The sequence below is a fragment of the Sphaeramia orbicularis genome, chromosome 22, assembly GCF_902148855.1.
Source record: "Sphaeramia orbicularis chromosome 22, fSphaOr1.1, whole genome shotgun sequence".
In the NCBI taxonomy this organism is placed as follows: Eukaryota; Metazoa; Chordata; class Actinopteri; order Kurtiformes; family Apogonidae; genus Sphaeramia; species Sphaeramia orbicularis.
The window spans coordinates 30,872,460-30,898,117 of record NC_043978.1 but is presented as its reverse complement, the minus strand read 5'-3'; the positions used below and the strand labels follow the sequence as shown (position 1 = coordinate 30,898,117).

General features: G+C 37.6%; 2 protein-coding genes across 2 annotated transcripts; both read right to left on the bottom strand.

Moving 5' to 3' along the window:
* Positions 1 to 603: 603 nt before the first annotated feature.
* On the bottom strand, positions 604 to 12,036 carry fut9a (fucosyltransferase 9a). The gene is made up of 3 exons (XM_030126603.1): positions 11,389 to 12,036; positions 8,337 to 8,586; positions 604 to 5,955 (listed from the first exon to the last, which is right to left on the bottom strand). The coding sequence occupies exon 3, from the start codon at positions 5,945 to 5,947 to the stop codon at positions 4,865 to 4,867; it is 1,083 nt and encodes a 360-aa protein (XP_029982463.1). The 5' UTR covers positions 5,948 to 5,955; positions 8,337 to 8,586; positions 11,389 to 12,036; the 3' UTR covers positions 604 to 4,864.
* Positions 12,037 to 15,381: 3,345 nt separating this feature from the next.
* On the bottom strand, positions 15,382 to 22,525 carry manea (mannosidase, endo-alpha). Its single transcript, XM_030127408.1, has 5 exons — positions 22,250 to 22,525; positions 20,915 to 21,544; positions 17,527 to 17,636; positions 17,369 to 17,445; positions 15,382 to 17,274 (listed from the first exon to the last, which is right to left on the bottom strand). Exons 2-5 carry the CDS (start codon positions 21,432 to 21,434, stop codon positions 16,641 to 16,643), a joined length of 1,341 nt encoding a protein of 446 aa, XP_029983268.1. The 5' UTR covers positions 21,435 to 21,544; positions 22,250 to 22,525; the 3' UTR covers positions 15,382 to 16,640.
* Between the last annotated feature and the right edge of the window lie 3,133 nt (positions 22,526 to 25,658).

Sequence of the window (25,658 nt, the reverse complement as noted above, 5' to 3'; positions counted from 1 at the left end):
TCCATTTCTTTAGAAAGTCATACTTTTTTGTGATTATTATTTTATTTCTTGTAATTGTTTGAACTTTGAGATTATTTACTGAATTCATAAAAGCCAATCCTTTTAGTGAGGGATTCAGTTGACTTCATTCTACAGCTTTACCACTAGATGTCACTAAATATTACACACTGACCTACAACTGACTTATGTGTGTACATTGAACCTTTAGCTTAACCTTAATTATGCTTATTATGAGTAACTAAGAGGTAGTGGATGTCTTACAGTATTAAGTGTGTTGTATTTGTGTTGCTTCAATAGTGTGTTCTTACTAATCTTTATTAGCGTGCTCGTGGTTCTAGCACATATCTAGTGACAGCAACTAATCACATCCGCACAGTGACATCACAGCACTATATACAGAGCGACCTCCTGACCAATGTCTTCTGGCACTAACCATCAGAGACAGTCATTAACTTAGAAATGCAGTCAGCTAAAACCAAAAAAATGTCTGGCTCCCAGCACAACACAGATTTTATGTAAGCACATGAGTATGCACAGATCATACACACTGAACCTTTAAATACTCTAGTGAATGTCTAAAAAATCCAACATGCTTCACTCATGTTTGCTCATTTGTCCATATCTTTATTTTCTTTGACACTATCAGACATCTACAATTAAAACACAACATTTGGCAAAATACAATGATTTGGCAAAAAACTTGTACTGATTGACTCACTGATTATTTCAGTGAACTGGCAGAAAATGCGCATTTCTGAAGAAATCTTCAGCTTCAGCCACACACAAAGATTTCATCCCACTCTGTACATTGTTTTTTAAGGACGCCAGCAATGTCAGTGCCAGGTCAGACAGTATCCAGAGACATCCTGATTCACTTTCTGGTGCTGTGACACATTCACAGACTTGAAGGGGACAGAGGAGCCACAGCTCCTTCATGTTTGTTTTTGTGCAAAAAGAGAAGAAAGAGGATGAGAGGTACATACAACATGGACAGAAACAAAGAATATTGTTCCTTAAAGTCACCAACCACATTTGACAAGAAACCTTTGTACTCATACATCAGATTGGACTGTACAATATGAAACCATGAATGGCAGTTTCATAGGTAATCTGTGGGACAGCTGAGGTTTCAGATGACACTTATTGAACTCATAATAGCTTCAGAAGACAGCCATCAGCACAGTGAGTCACACAACTCCAAATGAATAAAAGTGCTATATCTCTGCTGCATTTTGGCATGAGTTTTACAATTAGGTCATGCCAACAGAACAGGATTATTCACCAAAAAACAAAACAAAAAACCATTTTGTGTAAAATAGCCTCTCTTGGTGGACATGCCCACCTCATCACAATTAAACCATTGCTTTTTATGCTGGTTACCCTTTAAAGTGTCTCTCTCTTTCCATTCTTGATTAACAGCCTCTTGACGCACCAACATTACTTACATCTGCACAGTGAAGAACATTCACTGTCTCACAACACTTGCATGATATAAAGAGATCTGAACATTAAAAATATATACAACACATTGTTTCTTTTCTGAGATAAATGAGAACAGTGCTTGAGTTCTCTTACTGTGGTGCACATACAGGAATGGTTTGTGTCAGTGAGCTACTTTGATCCAGGTGATGTCTCTGTTCACTACAAGGTTTACCGTATATATACAACTATGGCATTTGGAACCATATTCTATAAGAAAAATAATTGAATTCATTATATTTTACATCAGTGGTCCCTTTGACAGTGAAGAAATATCAAAATGATAATAACCTGAAACACGTTTGAGAACTTTGACCAAGAAGCTATTGGCTTGTCTTGCATAAAATGTTGACATGGTTTTGCACAGTACAGTCTATAAAAACTTAACCATCATGTCAATAGCTGCTGAGTGCTGCTGAGATGTACTGTTCAGTATCTGCATGACATTGAAAAGTGATGTGATATCTACAGATGACGAGCTGTTGTGTTGTAGTGTGATCTTGAGTGCTGAAGGTTTGCTGCCAAGCCACACTGTAAACAGGGTGTAAACAGAAATCCAGAAAAATTGCTTTTACATGCAACTCCCCAAATGACACTGCAGAATGATTTAAACACAAATCTAGTAATCTAGTGCTGGAATCGTGAAACTTCATTACTTTCCCATTTTAACTAAACTCTACCAAATGAATGCAACCTGCTGTTCCACAACTGAATAACAAACATCAGTGTGTAAATCTGTTTCATAAGAACCCTCAATTATCTATTAGAACAGTTACCTTAATATTATGACATCAACAATACAGCAACATCAACGACAGTGTGACTTTAAGTCCATAAATATGTTCATTATAATGCCCCCTTTTCTTTTTTCTTTTTTAAATAAAGCAATCATTATAGTTTATAAAATCTGCAGTTCCTAAAATGGCCACTTGAGGCTGATCCCAAAAAGTGAGTCAATCCACATGATTTAGAGCAGAAATAAACATTACATTTAAGCCTGGTACAAAAAACTGATTTATTCTCTGGATTTATTCTCCCTGTTCACGGACAGTCACAGCTAGTCAACTACTGAAAGCTAGCTTTGTCTAACATTTTGAGCCTTTGTTTATCAAATAATATTTTTTCTCTGATAGACAGTTTTACTGTATTTGTGGTTGAGAAGTTACACAAACAAGACTGTACTTGTACTTCATTCTAATACCTGCCCTGTTGTGTAACACAGTGACATTAGCATATGTTAGCATTAATTTGTGACTGCACACCTATTAGCAGGTCTTTCTGCCAGTCTGCTAATTATTGCAGCTACATTGATTACTGTGTTTATACGTTATTGTAGAAATTTCCCCTGCATTTGTTAACATTTATCATGTATCTGAAATAACTTGGTAGTATTTTTCATGAGTATTGTTTGATGTTGTCTGTGTTTTAAGTGAGTTAGCATTAGCATTAGCTCCAAATATGGGCACTTCTCTTTCCAAAAACAAGATGTGAAAACAAGATATGCCAAACTCCAGGGTTTTTTTTGGAATAAACAGTCTATTGGGCTGATTTGCATCTTGGAGATAAAATTGAAAGTATGTAAAAATTGTATGACCATAACAGTCATCATGCACCCAGAAAAGGCAGCAGATGGTTCCAGAAATTATAGTAAAATATAAACTTGTTATTATTTTATCAGTATTAACTTTATTGTTATCTCACATATAATTCTGGGTTTCGTTAGACCAGTGGTTCACAAAGGTGTTTGAGCTTGAGACCCACTAGGGAAATGTCTCACCTTAAGACCGGAATTTACAGCAAAATGTCATAAATTATTCTTTTACATTAATTCTCATCTTGTCTTGTTACATCCTTTTACATCATTTTTCACTTACATTATTTTTTGTCATATCACAAAGCTATTACATTTATCTTAGTATGTTTTTATGCTACTTTCATATTATTACTACTTTATTTTAGGTCAGCATTTATAAACTCTTCATCTGTTATCATATTAACTTCATGAATTTGCCTCTGACAGTTGGTGACCCAGCAAAACAAAAATCTCTGATGCTTTGTGGGAATGGCAGCATTAGAAAATGGAGGGATGTTAGTGGACATCTTAAGTTTCTTACTTAAACACAATTTAAATGTTTTTTTTTTCTTCTGTGGTCATGGAACAGCAGTTTGCTCTAATTCAGTAGAATGACCTATATATGCAGATCTCACCTGCTCTTATTTCCCTCTAATTTACACTCACTTCATCCATTTTATAACGTCAGGTTGAAACAGATGAAAATATCAGTGTAAATATTTGAGGTTACCTTATGTAATGAGAGCACAGTACACACATAAATCAGCATAATAAAAGATTCAATCGTATGCTAATTTGTGCTCTTTTCTATCACTGTATTCGGATAAATATTACAGACATCAGTGGATGAAATCACAACGCAACACAGCGATGTGTGGAGGAGTCTGCAGTACAATAGTTCTGCACTGTACTGTATCATCATCCACACAGAATCCAACTGCACTGTGACACATCACATGTGACAATGAACGATTCACAGTATGATTAAAATAGTAACCTCCCTCTCACAAAGCAGTGTCACATCTGCTGTCAGAGACTACCAGGGTAATGATCACCATATGCTATGTACAACTACACAATTCAATGACCGGCTGTCCTACTGTACATATGTCAAGATAGGTAACAGTTGGATTAGCAGTGCAAATGCAAACTTACAAAAATATGGAAAAATGATAGCTACATAATTCAAAAAATACACAATATATGTACATGACACAATTGAACTACTTTCACATTTGAGTTCAGTAAACACTGCATAGGTGACTGCATCACTAGCACAAATGAGATTGTTTTTATCATATAATGCCTCACTTGAATAAATATTACATAAATATTTTCACTGACTCAACATTAATGTCAGTGTCCTTCTGCTCAACACTTTTTTAAGGTTCACCATGTGCCACATCTTAAATTAATGTGATTATATGAATGTCATCTGTTACACAGCAACATCCATACATCATAGCATTCACACAGAAAAAAAAAAAAAAAAAAACGTAAAAATTAGCAGCAAATGTGGTCATGTTAAGCAAAATATGGGTTTACATAACAGTAAAAAAAAAAAGTAGTGCATTTTTAATTTAAGCAAAATAAATTTAAAAAATAACCTAAAAGGCAAAGTAAGGCTTAGCTAAATTGGCTTGCAAATTAAAATAAGGAATGGATGTCTCACTGTGCCACTCAACCAACAAAAAATACATTATTCAGGGGCTCTCAACAGAACAATAATGAACCTTCAAGTTACGAGAAGGACAAAAATCTTAAAGCACTGCCTTCAACAACAAAACAAGCACTGCATAGCCCTTCAAAGTACTATCCGCCCCAGTACCACTTGTCAAGGTTATTGAACGCCTTGTACTCTTTGTGCCTACGCAGGTAATCACAGGCCAGGCATGTGTGCTCTGCCCAGAAATAGGCCTTCTTTACTTTAAAGTGCCGTCGCCACTCAAAGTACCTGAGGTACATTTCCTCGTTCTTGTCCAGAAGGAGCAGGTAATCAGCCAGCTCCTTGGGCGAGGTGAAGTCGTCCACATGGATGAAGGCGTCTCCCTGGATAAAGTTCTCGTAGTTCTGCCGGGGCGGGCCCAGAACCACTGGCACGGTCCCCACTGAGAGGGGGTTGTACAGTTTTTCAGTAATGTAGTCCTTGTGGATGGAGTTCTCAAACGCCAGGTAAAACTTACAACTGGCGATGGTAGGGAAATAGTCTTGGTCTGCGATGTATTCCCCAAAGGCTTGTCCATACGCGTGAACCTCAATGTGTTTGTACAGCTCATTGTAGTATTTCACCCGCACGTGGTCCTGGTTCCAGTTGCTCACAATCCAGCAGATCAGCTTGTTTTTGCTGGGCGGAACAAAGTCCTCCTCACCCTCTGCTGCTACAATGGACCCATAAGGCACTTCGATGTCAGCATCCTGACGGTAATTGAGAGTCAGATTGAACAGGTTCTCGATCCCAGGAAGCTGGGACGAGTGCGACGGGGACTCCAGGTTCATCCATATCCACTTCTGGAAGGATGGTCGCTGAAGTGGGGGCAGGTTGGACAGGTCTGTGCAGATGTCTCTGTGATGGATGACGACCCCATCTGACTTGTTGTAAAGATTCCTGTCCGCTGTGATGAAGCAGCCATCGATATTGAAGAGCGAGCTGCAGACACTCAGGTCGTAGGTTTGTCCAAAGGGCCAAAGCCAGATCAGAACTGTGGTCACGTTCTTGTCACTCCTGGTGGAAAAGAGGTTCTTGACCCGGTCTGTGGATACTGTTGACTCTACAGGCCCTGATAACCAGCTGGTGGATGGTTTAAAATACATCAAAAACAGAGTCACAAAGCATCCCAGAATGAACGTGCCAATCAGAAGGGGTCGTAGGATTCTGTGAAAAGGTGCAGATGGCATACTCTGTCCTGAAAAGAAAACACCACATCAGCTTAACAAGGTACAACAATACAAATCTAACACATTAATATCATAGGTTTATAAAGTCTAATGCCCAGGTATGTTCAGAAACAGGTGAGAAGTGGACAGATAAAAAATGGTTACGGAAAAAGGTAAACTCTTAACATCCAGCAGGTCCTGGGTTATAGATTAGGTTGAGGTTTAGTGTAACATTTGCAAAGATGTTGCTCTGGTTGACTTTTAGCTACTTACTAAACACAGAAACTAGAGGATGTTCTCTTTAAATTAAGACTACAACATGCATTTCAGCCTATTATGACCTAAGCTTACAAAAAAAAAAGCTTTTACTTTTGGTTAGAGTTCCATAAAAGGGGTGGATATTAAAAGGCTAAACTAAATTTCCTGTATTTTTATTATATGAAACCTTTTGGATTGAGGTCCAGAACCAGCTTTCACTTGTCTAGGGACCAGATTTATTATCATTTTGTGCCATTACAAAATGTTCAAAAACACTAGTTAATAAACCATTTATTTCCTGACCTTACTGACACATATTTGTGGAAGTTTTCTTCTCAGGCCACAGAAGAGATTATTTATGGAAAAGAGTATTTAAATACATCATGTAACATGATTTAATACAGTTTACAGTTGGTAATTTACTTTTGCCAATTGAAAAATTATTTAATACAAAAAAAAAAAAAAAAACACATCTTAATCGGTTTTTGCACCTGGCATGGCTGTGATAGCTGCAGATGGAGGAGGCACTGCTGAGAACAGAGAGTGCATGGTAAAAGGGAGAGATTTTTCTCCACTTGTGTTAATCTAGTTGGAATGCCAGAGGAAGGCATTTTCAGAGCAGATCGATTGCAAGAAAAAGTCTACATTTTCAGCTACGTGGTGCTGGGGTCATTAATGGGAAAGGTGTAGAGGAAGGTAATGTCTGTAAATGGCCAGAAGCTTCAACAAGAAAACAAACACAGGATTAATAAAGTCATATTCATTGTTAACACTAAAAAATGTAAATGAAATCTTAATGTTTCACAGTTCAGGACTATGGACGGTGCACTGTTTCCACTGCTCTACTGATATACCTATAATATATATTTCTGAATAAAAGCCAATCAAATATATAGAATACATCTGGGCTACTAGTAGGGGGAGACCCCAGGAGGTTCAGCACAATGGGCACCTATAATTGACTCCTGTTGGTCATTATGGAAGTGAATGGGCTGTATTTGCATTTTACATATTCACAGTGTTAATGGATCAGCCTTTTTAATGTTTAACAAATCTGACCACAAGCAAAATGCTGGAAAACCAAGAATGCAGGTGTATTACTATGACAGGAAATGATTATTAGAAGTATGGCTGAAATGTCGGGAGTATTTCTACAGCAGATATTTAGAAAGTAGCTATTTTTGGCATTTTACTTCCAAAATGTAAAAAATAGCTTTTTTTTTTTTAAGCATATATCTGATTATTTGTCATGTTTCTATCCACTGGTACTCCAATTTTACTCCAAATTTCAGAAAACTACTGAAAGAAAATAGACATAAACCTGAATCTGCTATAACTCTGACCTCTGAACCACTAATAAATATTTTATTCTTCTTCCTTATATAGAGCTGGCTCTGCAGTTCCTCATACATAGTGGAGTTTCATTGTGTTTCCACCTGATGTTTTTTTTGTGTCATGGAAGGATTTGTACATGCAGGCACACATAATTTCCTAAATTTCTTGCTGTTGCACTTTACCTTTTATTGATGCATCTTTTACACATCTCAACTGTTTTTGTGATATTTTGAGTGTTTATTTCGTGTATTTTCACTTGTTTTCCGGTGCACAAAAATTAAAGTGTGTGTAAAAACAACTACATAGGAACGCTGTACTCCTGCATCGTGTATTATCATTCAATGCCTTCAACTCAAGTTGAAGAAATAAGAAATTTCATGGGCCAAACCTTCTCAAAATTCTTCTCTGTGGAATTCTCTACAGTAAGAATGTTTGATTTTTAGACTATGTAGATTGCTATCAAAAATCAGAAAATAAAGCAAGAATAATCCAAAAATGTGATTCTTTTATATTGCTTAAGATATTTGCTGATTAAACATACTTATACCATTGGAATGGACATAAAGAGGGGTAGCAAAATCACTACTTTGCTCCTTTCCATACAGCTGTTTTTTTTTTAGCATTTTCATTTGTTGATTTCCTGAAAATATAGCTAAAATGTGCAATAAATTTGGATGTAAACCTACTAATGTTTGTATTCATTGAAACAGTACATGACCACACTCTTCTTTTTCTTGCCACATTCCCTCTCTACACATGTACCAGTTATTTTTTACAGTTAAATGTGATGCCTCCTTGGACACATCATGGTACAAACCTGGTGGATTTGACTGAATGCTGAAATCCAGAGAGTAGAGACTGTGGGAATCTGAGGGAGCAGTTTCTACATCGGCTCGATGGTGCGATCAACCTCCTTTTTGATACAGTGCTCATAGAAAACAAAACTGCAGGTCACAGCTTTTATGAGAGCTGCTGCCTTCTCGCTCTGACGTGGAATCACAATTATCCTTAATGATTTAATGAGGCGTGTTTGATCTTGAATGGGTGGGTCTTCTTAATAGTGCCTCCTTTGCGCGAGCGGAAAAACAGAATGAGAGAAAATCAATTAGGAATGAAAAGGAGAAAGAAACCCACACAGAAAACACACAGTATGACTGAAGGCCTCAACTAGGACAATTCAGCTTTATCTACACAGGAGGAAATACCCAGATTATATTGAAAATACAATGAAAACATTCAAAAATACTCCATTTTTATATGATTTTAAGCATCTATTTGTTAATGGATGGTGGCGTGCAGTGTATTGTAAGAGAATGCTGCCATCTTAAGGCTGAGGAGAGTAGAAAAGCCCCCCAACTCTCGACACACCTGCATGTTGCATAAAGAGGCCATACAAACCCATTGAGAAGCCAAGTACAGATTCATTCTATGCAATACTTCATTCTTTATATCATGTGTCCAGTCTAGAATGAAGTGGCCTCATGTCTCCCTTGTGTGACTTATGTTCACAGATTTGAGTCCACATCCCACATGCAGCAGGGTCAGATAAGTGCAACTCCTTTTAAAGGCTTACAGTATCAATATAATTTCATGTAAGTAAATCCTCTTATACAGCTGAAACACACTCTTTGTCAGCTGCAGTCATAAGCGCTTTGCTTTACAGAGGAGCTGCAAATGCATACTGTCATGCAGGCCTGGGTGATAAGGCGGAAAATGTCATCATGATACAAACGCTCCTATCAGTCAGTTGATAATTACAATCGATGACGGATCATTATTTCTTATAAAGCTGAAGATGCTTATGTGTGGTTTTAAATAATCAGCGAGTATAAAACCCTTTCACAGATGTAGAGGAAGAACAATTACAAAGATGGGATGTCTGTTTAACACCAAAATATGCACAAGTGAAATTAAGTAAAGTAATAAAACACTGCATTGTATTGTGAGTGTTCGACTGACAAGATAAACAAACCAAACCCTGAGGACAAAAGAAAAAATACAGTATATTGCACCAGTGATAATTACAGCAGGGTAAATTATAGATGCCACAATTATCATCATCCTTTATCCTAACTGACATCACCATGTAAAAGACAATACAGGTCAATCTGTGGAAGGGTTTGAAATGAAAAGGAAATAAAAAGAAACACCAGATTTAGCTTCGGCTGGAAACAAACACTGGTTCACAAAGTCCAAAATGTTTGTTCCTCCATATCCGTCCCTAATCCACCTCCTTCTAAGGTTTGTCTACAGTTGAATCATCTCACTTTTTCTTTCTTCCTGCACTGATTCTTACAACTGCAAAAGGTACGTAAACATGAGTGGTTTATTTGACCTCAAAATACACATGAATAAAGTGAATTAAAACAAAACACTGTGTTTTATCTGGTAATGTAGAGTAAGGAAATATACATTAGAATAATCATTATCAACATGCAATTTTATATCACAGTTTGACCTAGACTGACCTGAAAACAACAGATTAATCCATTAAAAATTGTTTGTATTTTTACAGCGATATCATTAAATAGAGACAAACTTGAGAAGGAAGCAGATATGAAGGTTATCAGTCATTGTGGACTTAAACACAGGAGACCATTTTATGTCCTGTTTACAACCTAATGTTAAAGCTGTGTTCATTTTGGGGGTTTTTCTCCTTCCTCTTATCATAGCCCTTTCTCTGACCTCTTCTCCTCACCCTAACCACATTGTTTGTGCTTATACATACCCAAACCTTGGTGCTGACTCTGGCACAGCCTAAATGCAACATTCACATAGTACTTTTAACACTATCAGTGGTATTTTATCTGTAAAATATTGTGCATTTTTGGAGTACAAATAGATACATACTGTTTGTTTTATAGTCGAGTCCTGCATTTTGACATGTAAAAGTAGTTTCAGAGATGCAGGGATCTTAATGAGGCACCAAAAAAAAAAAAAAAAACTCTGAGATTAATTAAATATGCAGAGTGTGGTAAATTTATAGTGTTTCCATGGTGATGGAGATGAGGTCCTATTATTACAGCTGTTATTTCCTCTTATTCTTTTCCATTTCTAAACTCTGTCTTTGGGCTGAGTGAGACATGTGTACAGCTCCAGCATTCGTTTAGATTTATAAAAACAGAGCTGGGGCTTTTGTCAAATGCAATGTGATGTATTTGGGACATGGAAAGAGCACCGCATGGGTGAGTAGTCTGCAGAGGGGCTATGCTTCAAATTATTGGAGAGAAGAGATGAAGAAAAAAAAAAAGGCAGCCACAGATTTTTTTTTAGTAGCATCAGCCACAAAGATGCATCACATCCCTATAGTGTGGTTTTAGTAACAGGTACTAAAGAAGTCCAGAAACCTATTTGAAGCTCTGGGCTGTATCCTTACACAAGGCCATTCACTGCACTGATAGTAAAAGGACACTCTCCATCCCAGGTGAGAACTAATTTCCAGCCACCGAGCACTGAAGGTCATTTTTGATGCTATAGTCGACTTTAAAATGGTTGTCCTTTGGAGGGATGCTGCATTGAAGTTAATGACAACTGAGAATCAATTACATATGGGATGTGTTCCCTAACACAACAAACAAAAACAAACGCGTAGAATATAAATAAAAGCATGGAGGATGATGGAGAAAGATGTGCATTTGAACTGCACACACAAGCAGGAGTGCAATCTAAGATACAAATCACATCCAATGCATGCAGAATGTTGCGTTTAGGGACAAGAAAATGGTGATGTATTCACTGTGACATTTGTAATTAGCTGGTGAAGGGTTGCCGTCAAAAAACCAGGTACTACCGCTGCTCAGCCATGGGATGAAGGGAGGGAAGAAAAGGAAAAAAAAAAAAAAAAAAAAATAGCCATGCATTTCACTCACCATCTCGACAGGCGTGAGTCAAAATAGACCTTCCTTCTCATTTCCCCCTGAGGTCCGTATCCTTTTTCAAAGACACCTTGCAACATACGGGAGACGTGGATGCGTTTGGAATAGAGACAGAATGCGCCCGTCCGCCGTTATTTGCAGGAATAGAGTCGGATGAGCCCGCATCCATCGTCTTGATCCCGAAAAATGATACCTCTACTGTAGCAATGTGAGCTGCTGAATGTCTGTCCCCTTCACTGCTACTGCTGCTGCTGCTGCTGCACACCGACGCAAAGAATGATGGCTGCAACATAAAAAAATAAAAAATAAAAAAATAAAAAATAAAATATTGGCGACTACCCCTTCAGCTCACACACTGAATTCATGGCTCGGTGTGTGTGAGGACGCCATGTATGCTCAGGGATGTGATGCGATGTGGAATAATTCCCTGCTGGCTGCCCATGCGCTACCTTACTCTGTTTACCGTCACTGCAGCTGCGGGCTGTGGCGGAGCTCCACTGTGCGTGTGTCTGCGTGGGGCTGAGGCTCACATTCGACCCTATAGTCAGTGCATGTTACATTAATCATCCGCTTAAGCGTCTCATTTGTACAAACAGGTGAATCACTGCCGCACCGAGGAAACACCGATCCAAAGGTTTCCCTCCTGACTGGATGCGTGTCGACCTGTGTGTGTGTGTGTGTGTGTGTGTGTGTGTGTGTGTGTGTGTGTGTGTGTGTGTGTGTGTGTTTGTTGGGCGGGGGGGGGGGATAAAAAAATAACACGGGCGGTGGTGTAGCGTTAAACCAAAGCCCTGATATGTCCGCGAATGCACCACAGCCGCTACATGCACACCAGCATGGCATTAAACATGTCTACACCATGTTAAAATCAGCTGTAGATCAGATTATACTACAAATAAAATGACACAAACCTCCAAATGTAGGATTCAGTGTTTAGAATCTGTAAAGTTTGCAGTTTTAATATTAAAATGGTTAATATCAAATAAGCCACCTTTCTATTCTAGATATTTTTGGGGGGAGGAGATATCACCCTGACATTGGTTATTTTCTCACTTCAAAATCACAGCTTTAAGTGAAATCAATATTAGTATCTTAAAGTGTAATACCACTGATGGCCACTAGGTGCTGGAGCCCATAGACTTAGAATTAAGCATCTTTGTTAGTATATGTAGTGACTGTTTGACGTCAAAATTAAACCAACTTAAAAGTGATTGTACATAAAATTTTTCCATAACTCAAATAACCACTAGATGCACCATGGGTTTGTGGTTTACACAGTGAAAAACAGGCCTCCCTAATCCGAATGACAAATGGCATGGAATAACGAATGACGTAACCCTAACCCTAGTGGTCATTCATTATTCCATGCCATTTGTCATTCGGATTAGGGAAGCCCATGAAAAACACAATGTCCATTCCACAGATGTATTCGTTGGGCTCAGTTTTAACATTGAAATAGTTAATATTAAATAAGCCACCTTTCTATTCTAGATATTTTTTGGGGGAGGAGATATCACCCTGACATTGGTTATTTTCTCACTTCAAAATCACAGCTTTAAGTGAAATCAATATTAGTATCTTAAAGTGTAATACCACTGATGGTCACTAGGTGCTGGAGATCATAGACTTAGAATTAAGAATCTTTATTAGTATATGTAGTGACTATTTGACGTCAAAATTAAACCAACTTAAAAGTGACTGTACATAAAATTTTTCCATAACTCAAATAACCACTAGATGCACCATGGGTTTGTGGTTTACACAGTGAAAAACAGGCCTCCCTAATCCGAATGACAAATGGCATGGAATAACGAATGACGTAACCCTAACCCTAGTGGTCATTCGTTATTCTATGCCATTTGTCATTCGGATTAGGGAAGCCCGTGAAAAACACAATGTCCATTCCACAGATGTATTCCTTGGGCTCAGTTTTAACATTGAAATAGTTAATATTAAATAAGCCACCTTTCTATTCTAGATATTTTTTTGGGAGGAGGTATCACCCTAACATTGGTTATTTTCTCACTTCAAAATCACAGCTTTAAGTGAAATCAATATTAGTATTTTAAAGTGTAATACCACTGATGGCCACTAGGTGCTGGAGCTCATAGACTTAGAATTAAGAATCTTAAGAATCTCTCTTTGCCTTGTTCACTCTGTCACAGCAGATTAATGTGAACAACTGATGTTGTGTGGATTTGTTTTTGGTATTATTTGTTACTGGTATTATTTGTGCGAACGTGGTATACGATATTCTGTTCATGCTTTCTTTTCTTATATTCATCATTTAATAGGTCTTATGTATTTTATGGTATCTTTTTGTAGTTTTGTTTGTTTGTTTTGTTTTTCTCTCTCTTCTGCCCAGTTTACTAAGTTCTGGTTGTAGTTAGTTACCATTATAATTATCACCATGGTTGTTACTGTTTGTATTGCTGATACTTTCTTGTGAGGGTCTTCGCCATCTTCTTCTCTCTAGACAAATAGCTCCTACAGTATATTTTGCAACATCCACTGAAATTCACCCTCTGTTGTTAACTCATCACTAGCTGAAATATACTGGAACATCCCACACACTGCAGACTGGGAATGGTGGGCTGCCATGTCATTTGCCTGAGGAGGTTAGGTGCCTTGCCCAAGGGAACATCAGTCAACAATATCTCTGCCGGTCCTGGGAATCGGGCAGGTGAAGCCAATTCTCCAACCTCCTAGACCACAGCTGGCCCCAGTTTTAATTGGAATTGTTTTCTGTAATAACTGTCTATAATGTTTGTCCTGACAGATTGACTGTAGTTGTGATTAATAAAAAGAATTAAAGAAGTTACTAGTATGTTGACCCATGGGGATCCACGGGTTCTAGATGTGGTAGTTTTTATGCTGTTGTGTATTAATTCATGCTGTACCACATTTATCCAGCAGTCACCATCAAAGTGTTCTAGGTACAGCAACATGAATGTAAGGGTATTGTATTCCAAAATCACTAATATCTCCCAAAATATTGGTCCTATCAACTTGCCGTTTTTGCTAGTCTGTTCCTTAACCAAAAATACATAATTATGCCAAACAGCAATGGTCAGCTCTTTCCAGATTTTGTGTGAATCCCCAGACACACATACACACACACAGAGCCCACTTAGCTTTTATAATATAGATTACTTTGCCATGTTATAATGTTTGCGTTTCCTTTGCACCACTTTTTGTCCAAATATGGTCACAGCTAGCCCCAACTAACCAATATGGTAACAAGAAAATGTAAACATCTGACTTTAACACAGCAGTCCAAAAACCATAAGATTATGCAATTAGTGGCTGGAAGTGACTATATTTGGACAAAAAGGGTGGAGCTACAGGAGGCAAAGGATCACGGGAAAGCTGTAAAGGCTGTACAACTGTAAAGCTGATAGAGCATTGTGCAACATTCACTTTACATCTTTTTGGTAGAACCTGTTAATCACAACTACAGTCAAGCTGTGAAAAATTTGGAAGGTGAATAAAGGCCTTTGATTTGACCTCAGATCTTATTGACAGAACAGTAATTAAATGATGGACCACTTGAAAACTTACAAAATTTTTCCAAATAAAATAAATGACACTCGTTTGACCCCTGGGAAAAAATATTGTTAGACAAAGAGAGAGCATGTTCAGAAAACTTCAGGGTTCTTTTTTGAAACAACCCTGGTGGCTGTCAGTGGTACGACAGCTTTAATATACCTCTATTGGCTAAATCTAGAAGCCAAAATCCCTTGACCCTTGTCAAAAAACCAATGGGACTCGTGTCTTTTTCCCCTCAGTCTTAAATCATAACCAAACTGAGGAGTACTTTAACTTTGCTGAATTCCCAAAGTAGGCAGCAACGATCACGAAAATGGTTAAATTAATAAATAAATAAATAAATAATAATCAAGAATACAAAACTGGATCCTGAATTTTTGTCAAATAAGTTACATGTGAAACCATATGTAAATATAAACAGACAGACCTGATAGGCCATGAGGGTATTGTAATTTTATTGAGTAGTTACTGTATTTTTATCATTTCTAAATTTCTGTAATCTTCATATTTATATACAGTATTATGCATGTTTCTGACATCCCAGTGCAATCTCAACACCACAATAGTTGTACCACCACCATATAATAGGCATTACTTCTCTTCAATATGAAAATTAATTGATGAAGATGGATCTAAAATCTATTCAGAGGCTTCTGCGGTTTAAATGACCAACCTCCATCTCTAAGATAATTGCTGTCTTGGTTGCTAAGGAAAGGAGTCAATTAATGGCAACAAACAATCAGCTCCCAGGACAACACTGACCTCAGCACAGTCTCCATGTAAACACAAAAGCATGTATAAATGTTACATATTGAAGACTTCAAGATATTATGAATAATATAATAGTGGTACAGTCAATTTCTAACTTTAATAAACCATTACAACATGCATCACGTACACAGCGTGAAACCAGATCACTAACAAAAAGGCTTCTACTTCAAATGTACATGTTGATCTACCCTACTCTCCACTGTGTACCTGGTTTAATAACTGAACTGCTGTTCTCTGATCCTTCTGCTGTTATGACTCATCTCAAGACTTGGGGCTGACATGCTTTGCAAACATAAAGATGTATGCTGTGATTTTCCCTTGTCTAGTAACACAAAGGCACAAGACTGTTTTCTACACTAGTATCTCTCCTTTTGCACTTTATTTACTTCCATGAAGGTTCAATATAGTCACAGATTACAGGAAAGCAAAACATGCCAATGCACAGTCTTAGCTCGAGTATACAGAACAGTGATAAAACATGCTGATTATGTCTGGAGTCCTGAAATGTGCAAGGCTGTGTAAACAAGAAATCATAAGACATCAGTTAAATTAACAACAACTCAACCAAGTGTGAAAAATAACATACATCATTGCAGCTAAATTAAGTCAATGAAGTCTCTTCACTTGCCTGTGGCTTCCCAAATCATTTGGTTTTGCTCATAAAATTCTTTCATTTGCATTTTCATGTGCATTCTGTAACTACTTCAATTAGTCTTTGTCTGATCATTTTATACAGTGATGAAAAATAAACACTGGTAGCACCTTAAGTCCCAGAAGTTTATTTTACAGTCTTGTGCAAACAACTTATCCAGTGTGCATAATACGATTATAATGTTTGCACAACACGAGTACTTGTGTACACATGATAAAGTATCACCTTTTGGAAGTCGAGGGACCTCATACATTTGCTGTGGCTCTACATCAGATCATTCCTGCCGTCTTCTCCGCTCGCTGCCAAATATCGCAGCCCATTTGCGAGTTATCTCCAGGTAGATTGAGGGTTTATTGGGCAAGTAGTCCAGATACACAGTCTGGCTTGTTTTAGGAACAGCCATTTCAATCTGTGTCCCCTCGTGCCATTCGTTAAAAGACGTTATCGAGATAAAATCAGGCCGAGCTTCTAATGCTGCACTTAGCGAAGTCTCATAGTATTTTCCATTAATGCGATTTCGAGTGTTTTGGAAGTTCCAGGGCCGAATGCTTGTGTCGATATACCCAGGGCCCACACTTGGAATGAATATTAGGTTGTTATCTTCGCAGAAAGCTTTAATAGAATCCCAGTTTTTCTGAGTAGATCCATAGGAAAATCCATTAGTGGCAAAATAGGTATAGAAGCCATCGAACCCTGCAGTCAGGATATCCCTCTTATGTTTCTCCTCCACCAGCAGAGCAATGAAGATGGCATCGTACGGGGTATCCCTGATGCTGTTGCTCTCCGTGTGTTTCAGTAGTTTAGCCCACTGGTCTGAGTTCATCAGATATGAGTCATACACATAAAAGAGTGGAAGAAGTTTACCAGTGTTTGTCCTGTACTTGAAGAAAGCGGGGTGCTCTCCGTATCTGAGGAGAAGTGCAATCGGATAACAAATGAGCTAAGATAGATGTGCATGCAATTACAGCCGAATGACAACAGTAAGTAAAGGGCACCACTTACTTTTCAATGATGTATTTGACATTTGTGAACATATTGACTTCATCTCTTCCTTTGTACGGCTCAATGTGAAAAGCCACCTGTAAACAAATAATGATGATCAGCAGACATTTCAATATTGATCAATGAGTCCCTAATTAGAAAAGAGTCTTTATACAAACCTTAATGTGGTATTTATGAGCCACTTCCAACAGTAAAGGCACAATGTTATCGACTGGTTCGCCATTGTCGTCCTTTGTATTAGGAGGATACCAGGAGACAACAAGGACGCCTGAAAAACCAATCAAGCACAAAACATCAACCTGATACAAGACAACTCAAATTCAGGAGCTGACTTTGGTTTAAATGTGTGAAATTAGATGCAAAATGGAATGTGGCAACGTTTTTAGTCAAAGTGATAATAAAATGATTTAAATGAGCATTGTTTTCGATATATATTACAAAGTATTATAAAATGAATAAAAGTAGTAGAAGAAATTGCACTGCTGTTCTGTGCTGACACCAAATAATGTGTTTACTAAAATACGCAGGTGGTTTGAACAAATTCCTCTATTAGTTTATGCAGTTTTATGAATAGTGTTTCATCTCGGCAAATTCTGAGAAACCGCGACCAAAATGCAGTGCAAAATAATGGTGTTTTTGCCTCCTCAGTTACTCAGACAAAGATGAAGTATCATCAATGACTGTCTGGCAATGTATCAAGTGAGACTCAGAAGCTTTTACCCGCGGTCCATCTGCATGTTGAGTGAGGACTTCAACAGACTGTAATGAGGTTGAAACAGCCGATCACAAATCACTTCACATCTTCTGTATGTATTACAAAATATCCATCTGCTGTGTTGTTAGCTGGGTGTAGCGTTGTACATAATAATGTCTAGCAATTCAGTACAACAGTCTTCTGCTCCTCTTCACTAATATTCACAATGCATTCTACAGCAACCTTAGGTGTTTTCATAGTTCAACTGGACTAGTTTTGTTTTCATATAGTATACTTCTGGTATATACTGTATACACTACTTACGTAATTGTGGTAGTTTTTAAATACTGTTTTGCCTGGAATCATTTATTTTAATGACATTATTTTGTTTAATGACAATAACAGTGTGTTCATATCATAAGGAAAGAGTTATATAATATAGAAAATAAACCACTGACTGTATGCTTTGCATACATTTTTGCATATTTAGTATTGATAGCAGCCTTTTCTTCTTCATATCACTCTCAACCATTTTCACATAATCAGCCTTTCCTTCTTAAAATCAGTATAGTTTTTGCAAGCAATTTCATGGGAGTGGCAATTACAGAGTAAGTCATGATGGGATAATACAGAGTATAATTTGTACCATGTATAATGTCATGTCTGTGTGAGTTCTCACCTGTCCAGGTTCATTCTTACTTGTTTTCAAAGTTCAGCTGGACTGGTTTTGTTCTTGAAAACACTTACTTTGTCTCTCATCCAAAAGGCTTCATCAGTTCTATTCCCTGTCTCTAGTAATGCACTGCACCCCTCACTGCACTGAACAACTCTCTCCCTAGGCAGTTTGTCCTCAGGGTGTACTGGAGCCTGTCTCAGGGTGTTGGTGGATTTCAAGTATACTGGGATATTGTGCTGGTTGAAAATCCTTAAACGTTTCTAACAGGGTCCAGCCGTGTAAGGACTGACGATGCCTGCTCTTTTTTCTGATTTTTCCTGTCTGTTGCCTCTGGGTTCTTGGTGTGGACACCAATGCACACTTGGTGACTTAAGTGAGGAGTGCAACTCTTCTCATGCTCCGTGCACCTTCACCACACACAGCAACTTAGTGGACCAGAACATCAAGATCCCACAGGAAGATGCTCATGACAAAAGCCTGCCTTTCCTGAACTGCAACATTCACATCAACAGCAAGAGATGATTAACCATAGACATTTACAGGAAACCAACCCACATGGGCCATTATGTCCTTTTTGACTCTCACTTCCCCGTGGAACACAAACTGGGGGTCATCAGAACCCTCAATCACAGAGCAAAGGAAATCCCAACAGCGGCCGAAGGGAAGAAGAAGGAAGACCAACAGGTCAGGGAGGCACTGAAGACCTGTGGCTACCCGAACTGGGATCCTGGTGCTATGATCCACTGAGCTGAAATGTGTGGTGAAGGTGCATGGAGCGTAAGAAGCACCCCTCATTGAACTGAACAGTGTGCATTGGTGTCCACACCAACCACACCACAGAACCAGGAACCCAGAGACAACAGAGAGGAAAAGCTGGAAAAAGGCTGGAATCCCTGACAAACTTTGAAGGATTTTCAACTAACTCAATATCCTGGCATACATTAATCCCACCAACATCCTGAGACAGGCTCTGGTACACCCCAAGAATAAACGGCCTAGGGAGAGACAGAGTAACACTGTATCTGCTGTTCAGTGCAGTGAGGAGTGCAGTACATTGGTGAAACCAAGCAACCCCGTCATAAATGCATGGCTCAACACAAAAGAGCCTCCACCTCAGGCCAGATACTTTGTAGTATTGCATCATGAGTTACTCTGTAATTGCTGCTCCCATTAAATTGCTTGTAAAAAAAACCCTATAGTGATATGAAGAAGAAAAGACTGCTATCAATACTAAATATGCAAAAATGTATGCACAGCATACAGTCAGGGGTTTACATTCTATATTGTATATCTGTTTCCTAATAATATGAACACATTTTTATTGTCATTTAAAAAAATAATGTCATTAAAATAAATTATTCCGAGCAAAACTGTAATTAAAAACTCCCACAATTATGTAAGTGGTACATACAGCATGCAGTTCTGTGCAGAGAAAATTTTTCAGCGAGAGTATAATTATTACAGTCAAGTTAATCTACATTCTGAGTATATATATTACAAAAAAACAGTATTTGGTTCAGTGGAAGGTTTACAAATTTGTCCACATCAGAAATGTGGACTGTAATGCAGAGGACCTGGACACACTTTAACAAAAACAAATTAAGAAATGGGTAAATGGAATTTGATAAAATATGGCAATTAAGGCCACAAAACTTAAAAAGTCAGACCATATATAATGTATTGCAGTAAATGTATAATGTAATTGCACTCTGCTGCTATGTTATAGTAACAGAGCCCACACTCAGGACATTGCACCACCCACTTTGCTTAAACAGACTTAACACTATAGTCATTACTGTCACCTGTATATTCTGCATATTTCAAGCTGGACTCATTTGTTTATGAGTGAGTGTGATTTTGAACTTGACTTTTTTTTTATACTTACATTGTCTTTTTACTTGACTGTTTATACTTATATTTTTATTCTTGACTGAACAATTGATGTGTATTTTACTTGAGCATCTTACAGAGCGTAAAACCAAATTTCGTTGCACTGTTCAATGGTATTTTGCAATGACACTAAAGCTAATTCTCATATAAGGACACCTAGGGCCTAATATTTATGCAACTGAATTTCAGTCATCTTTTTAAAGACCTGCATTTATCCTTATACCACAGTAAAATCAAATGTGTAATAGGAAATGAAAAGGCATAATGTTGTCATTTCCTGTCTTACCGATAGCTGCTGTGCGCAGCTGTTGCATATGAGCCTCCATAACTGCTGGGTCCCTGGAACTGTAAGGCCCTAAAGCTGGGTAGAAGTTGGAGCCGATGTCATCAGGTGGGCTGTGTCTCCCCTGTGGATACCCTTGAGCCACCTTATAGTCCCAGTGTGGTAGCTGTGGGTGGTCCCAGTGGATGTACTTGCCATCAAACTTGGGGTTTCCATACCATGGATAGTAGAAGGCATGGAGATAGTAGTTGGGAGGGGGAAATTTCCTCAGTGTAGCTTCCAGTTCTGCTCGATTTTCAGGCTGAGGTGAGTTGCTCATTTTGGTCTGCTTAGGTTTACCGTCAGCCTTGTTGTCTTTCTGGATCTGATTGTCATTCTTTCTATCAGCAAACAGCTCACCGCCCAAAGGACTGCTTAAGGGAGAGTCCTCTGGGGTGAGGAACTTCAACACCACTGTTACAACGAGCACAAACAACACCAATGCAAACAATGCAACGCAAGATTTTCGCTTGAACCTTGCCATGGTTCACTCAGTGCTCGGGACTTTCCACAGTTCATTGTTGAGACAGTGGAGGACTGTTTTGTAGATGGGATGTCATCGCACATAAACCAATTAAGTTAGTTTCATTCAGCCTGGTGGAATAAATGAACAATATGAAGGGTATTTAGGTCACAATGAGGATGAAGATCATTTTGAGAATATATCATTTAAAAAAATCAAATGTAAAATTTTTGAGGAAAAACACCGATATCATGACAAATTTTTTTTTAATATTTTCAGAAAAAGTAATAATTTTAAAAGAAAAAAGTCCAAATATTATGACAAATATCAGAATAGTTTGAGAAGAAGGGCAACAGTACAAAATTAAAATTGAAATATTTAAAGGGGGAAACATTAATAATACTATACTATAGCTGCCATATTTCTAAGACAAACCTCAAGACTTTAATATTTAGAGGAAAAATGAAATATTACATAAAAACAGTGACTGAGCAAAAATCACTATGAACATTAGCCTATGATTCTTGTAACATTTGTTATTTTTCCCCCTAGAATCTTATTACATATTTTTCCGTAAATATATTTATTGTATGTATATACTCAAGCGGGAAATAGACGTTTCCCCCTCAATAGGAGCCAAATATTACGTCAAACAAGAGACAAACAGAAAAGCAGAGCTGCTATGATGCGTTCAATGACAACATGCGGAAGTGTTTACACTACCAGTCGTTTGCAGCAAGGAATCCTATGTTTTATGATATATACTGCATTTTAATCTACCAAATTTCACATGTGACAAGCTAATAACATTAGCTACTAGAAGTGTAGCTTCATACCTTCATTGATGAACTTTGGACGAGTAAACAGCAGCCAAATAGGACAAGGGTGACTCAACATTAGTTTTATCCAATACCGGTCTATCACTCCACTTAACCCCTTAGGACGTATGTAAATTTAACACCAGCATTTAACAGTGTCCTTTTCGAAGCTCTCTTCATGAATTATTTTTCGTAGCATGTGATGCAGAGGACGGGACAACCTGCATTTCTGGCTCTGCAGCTCCGGGCTCTGGCTGAGGAGAAGCGCAGATCTATAAACGGGACAAGAGCGGAAGCTACTGGGCAGTGACGTATCCCCATTGTATATAGAGCTGATATTACGCACTACGTCCTGTGCGTGCGTGCGTATGTGCGTATCGTCAACGGCCTGTCAAACAGGAAGTTGAACTGTCACTGCGGACACTGCCCCCATTTGTATGGGAAGAAAAATAACAACACAAAATGCCCCCCAAAATACACTTAAACCATTTTGAGCATTTTTTTTTCCATTTTATTTTTATTTAAACAAAAAACCGAAACAATTTTCAAACATAAACATTCTGGGTGTGTCCATGTTTCTTGCAGTGTTTCAACATAATTTTTTTTTTAAAAAAGGCACAAGGTGAGTGAGGGAGACAGACCTATAAATAGTATAATCATAATAATAATGTACAGATATTATACTTAATTATACTTATACTTAATTATACTGAATGATGAATAGATATTGAAACCATTTCTATTTCTACAAATGGACAAGTCAAACTGGCTAGTCAAAGAGCGCGTTAGCTAACCTATACCTAGCTAACTAGCCAGATAACCGATAATGCTAGATTAATTTTTGTGCCATTTTCTATTTATTTATTTTTATTTATTCACTCAACTTTTTGTATTATTATTGTTGCTGTTTTGACTGTTATAATTATTTTTGCAATGCTAGTGCTTTGTTTTTTTTCTTCATTACCTCAGTGTTTAGCCCAACATGGTTGTTGTGAAACAGTATCAACTTGACAGTAGCAAAGACTACAGACAAAGTGATCAGATGAAATTACAAACTTGTTTTCGTTTTTATCTTTCAGTAGTGGAAACATAGTTTTGTTGCTGTATGAATCTGTAGAAACAGCACTGCACTACAAATAAAACACTGAATTGTATTGATTCTTAGAAATATTCTTAGTAGCTTCCAAGTTTACATTGTATTTTTGATTTTTACTTGTTTGAAGTACTCATAACTGTGGAGGACCAAACCTGCCAAACTGAAAAATATATATAGAAATCTAAAAGTGGCTTCATAAATTGATTCATGTGCCACTACATGATACAAAAAAAATTAAAAGGCATTTATTTACTTTAATGTTTCATTTTCCATACCGTTTATTTATTTATTTTGTCCTTATTTATATTTTTCCTTCTTTAATTTTTATCCCTGCATTTATATTTGCAGTTTTATATTTACATTTTCTTTATATCTTTTCTTATATATTTCTATAATTTATTTTCATTTGACATCTTATATTGACATTTTTTTATTCATTCATTCCTGTATTTATTTCCCCAAGCCCATTTATTCCATACCCTCTTTATTTCTTGGGAGGATCTTCATTGGCTATGGAAATACAACACCTAAGGCCTCCTTTCTGCAGGAGGAAGAAAATGAGTTCTCGCTCAAGCTACCTGCGCCCTGAACGCAGTAATGAAGAGGAATTCTTTGAGGCTCGAGACCATTTTGAAGACGTAAAGCATGTTTTTGTTGGCATAACACATACACATAATATTCTGCTATAAAATCAGTCATAACTTTCTTAATTTTGTCCCTTCAACAGAAGCAACCTCTGAAGAGCCGTTTCATCCACTACGCCCTCCTCTTTCTCAAAGTGGGGCTGTGGCTGGGGTTTGCCTGGGTCTTGTCGTACCTACACATGGGTGTTCCATGTTTTCTGCTGCCAGTCATCCTCTGGTTTTACAGTTTTCTGGTGCAGGGAGAGTCTGTAAAGTCTGAAGAGGCTTCTGAAAATTTGCAGAAAGATCTTTCACAGTGCTCAAAAGGCATCCTTGAGTGGAAGACTAAATAAAAGCTTTCTTTGACTGATGGAAATGTTTCACTGTGCACAAGGCCATGCGATATATTGAATTAATTTAACTGATCAGGTTTAGGTCTAAAATTTAAAATTTAGGTAACTGCTTTTTCTGGAGACAATTTTTACTCAGCAAGATTAAAAATCCCATCTGTTTGCATGTTTTAAAATATTCACTGTGAACATGTTCCTCCAGTTATCACCTCTCAGTGGCATTTTACTGAAACAGTATTGATAATAAACATATACAGCATATAGTTTTAATGGATACAAAATATTTTTTTCATGTCTACAACACTGATAAAATTGAAATTACTAATAATTATTAGTAGTATATCCACTGTTAGTACTTGTATTTGTAGTAGTAGTATACTTAGTCATGGACCTTTGTTCTGGTTTCTAGTCATTCTACTAACACCAGCTGATCTACTTTTGACAGTTCTAGTTCAGTTATCTGTGCATCAACTGCATCCATGTGTCTCCCCCTACTTCCCCCCTTCTCCCCCAGTCTCTCTCTTTCTTTCTCCTCCTTTACCCTCTATCTCTAACCCCAACTGCTCAAGGCAGACGGTCATCCTTCAGTAGTCTGGGTCTGCTCCAGGTTTCTTCCTGTTAAAAGGAAGTTTTTCCTCACCACTGTCACCAGTCACAAGTGTTTGTTCCTAGAGGATTCTGTTGGTTTCTGTAAATTGGCTTAGAGTCTGGTTTTGACCAACTTCATAAGTAAAGTGTCATGAGATTACTTTTGTTATGATTTAGCGCTATATAAATAAAATTTGATGGATTAATTGATTTAGGAGGATTCAGGGAATGGGTGTCAAACATATGGCCTGTAGGCCAAAACCGGTACTCCAAAGGGTTCACATCAGCCATGAGATGAATCTGTGAAATGCAAAAAATTCACTGAAGATAAAAAAAACAGTCAAGGGTGTCAAAATCATTTTAGTTCAGGGGCCACATACAGGCCAACTTGAACTGAAGAGGGTCAGACCAGGAAAAAAAATTATCATAATACATAAATAATGATAACTCCAAAATTTTCTCTTTGTTTTGGTGTAAAGTATAATTGCATGAAAATATTTACATTTACAAACTATCCTTAAAAAAAAAAAATGTGAATAACCATAACAAATATGAACAACATGAAATGTATTAAGAGAAGTAAATGGAATTTTAACAATATTGTGCCTATGACTAAATGTTTTGTGTCTTTGTAGACCCACTGTTATCTGTAAGTTGTACTTTGTTCACTCTAAAACAGAAAAAGGTTTGGAGTTGACATTATTTATAGGTTATTATGTTATTGTTTAACTGGTCTAGCCCACTTGAGATCATATTGGGCTGTATGGGAT

Coding starts and splice junctions, on each gene's coding strand:
- fut9a (XM_030126603.1), bottom strand. CDS start 5,947: ATGCCATCTGCACCTTTTCACAGAATCCTACGACCCCTTCTGATTGGC.
- manea (XM_030127408.1), bottom strand. CDS start 21,434: ATGGCAAGGTTCAAGCGAAAATCTTGCGTTGCATTGTTTGCATTGGTG. Junction 17,637..20,914: donor GCTGCGCACAGCAGCTATCG/GTAAGACAGGAA, acceptor TTGGTTTTTCAG/GCGTCCTTGTTGTCTCCTGG. Junction 17,275..17,368: donor GTCAAATACATCATTGAAAA/GTAAGTGGTGCC, acceptor ACTTCTCCTCAG/ATACGGAGAGCACCCCGCTT.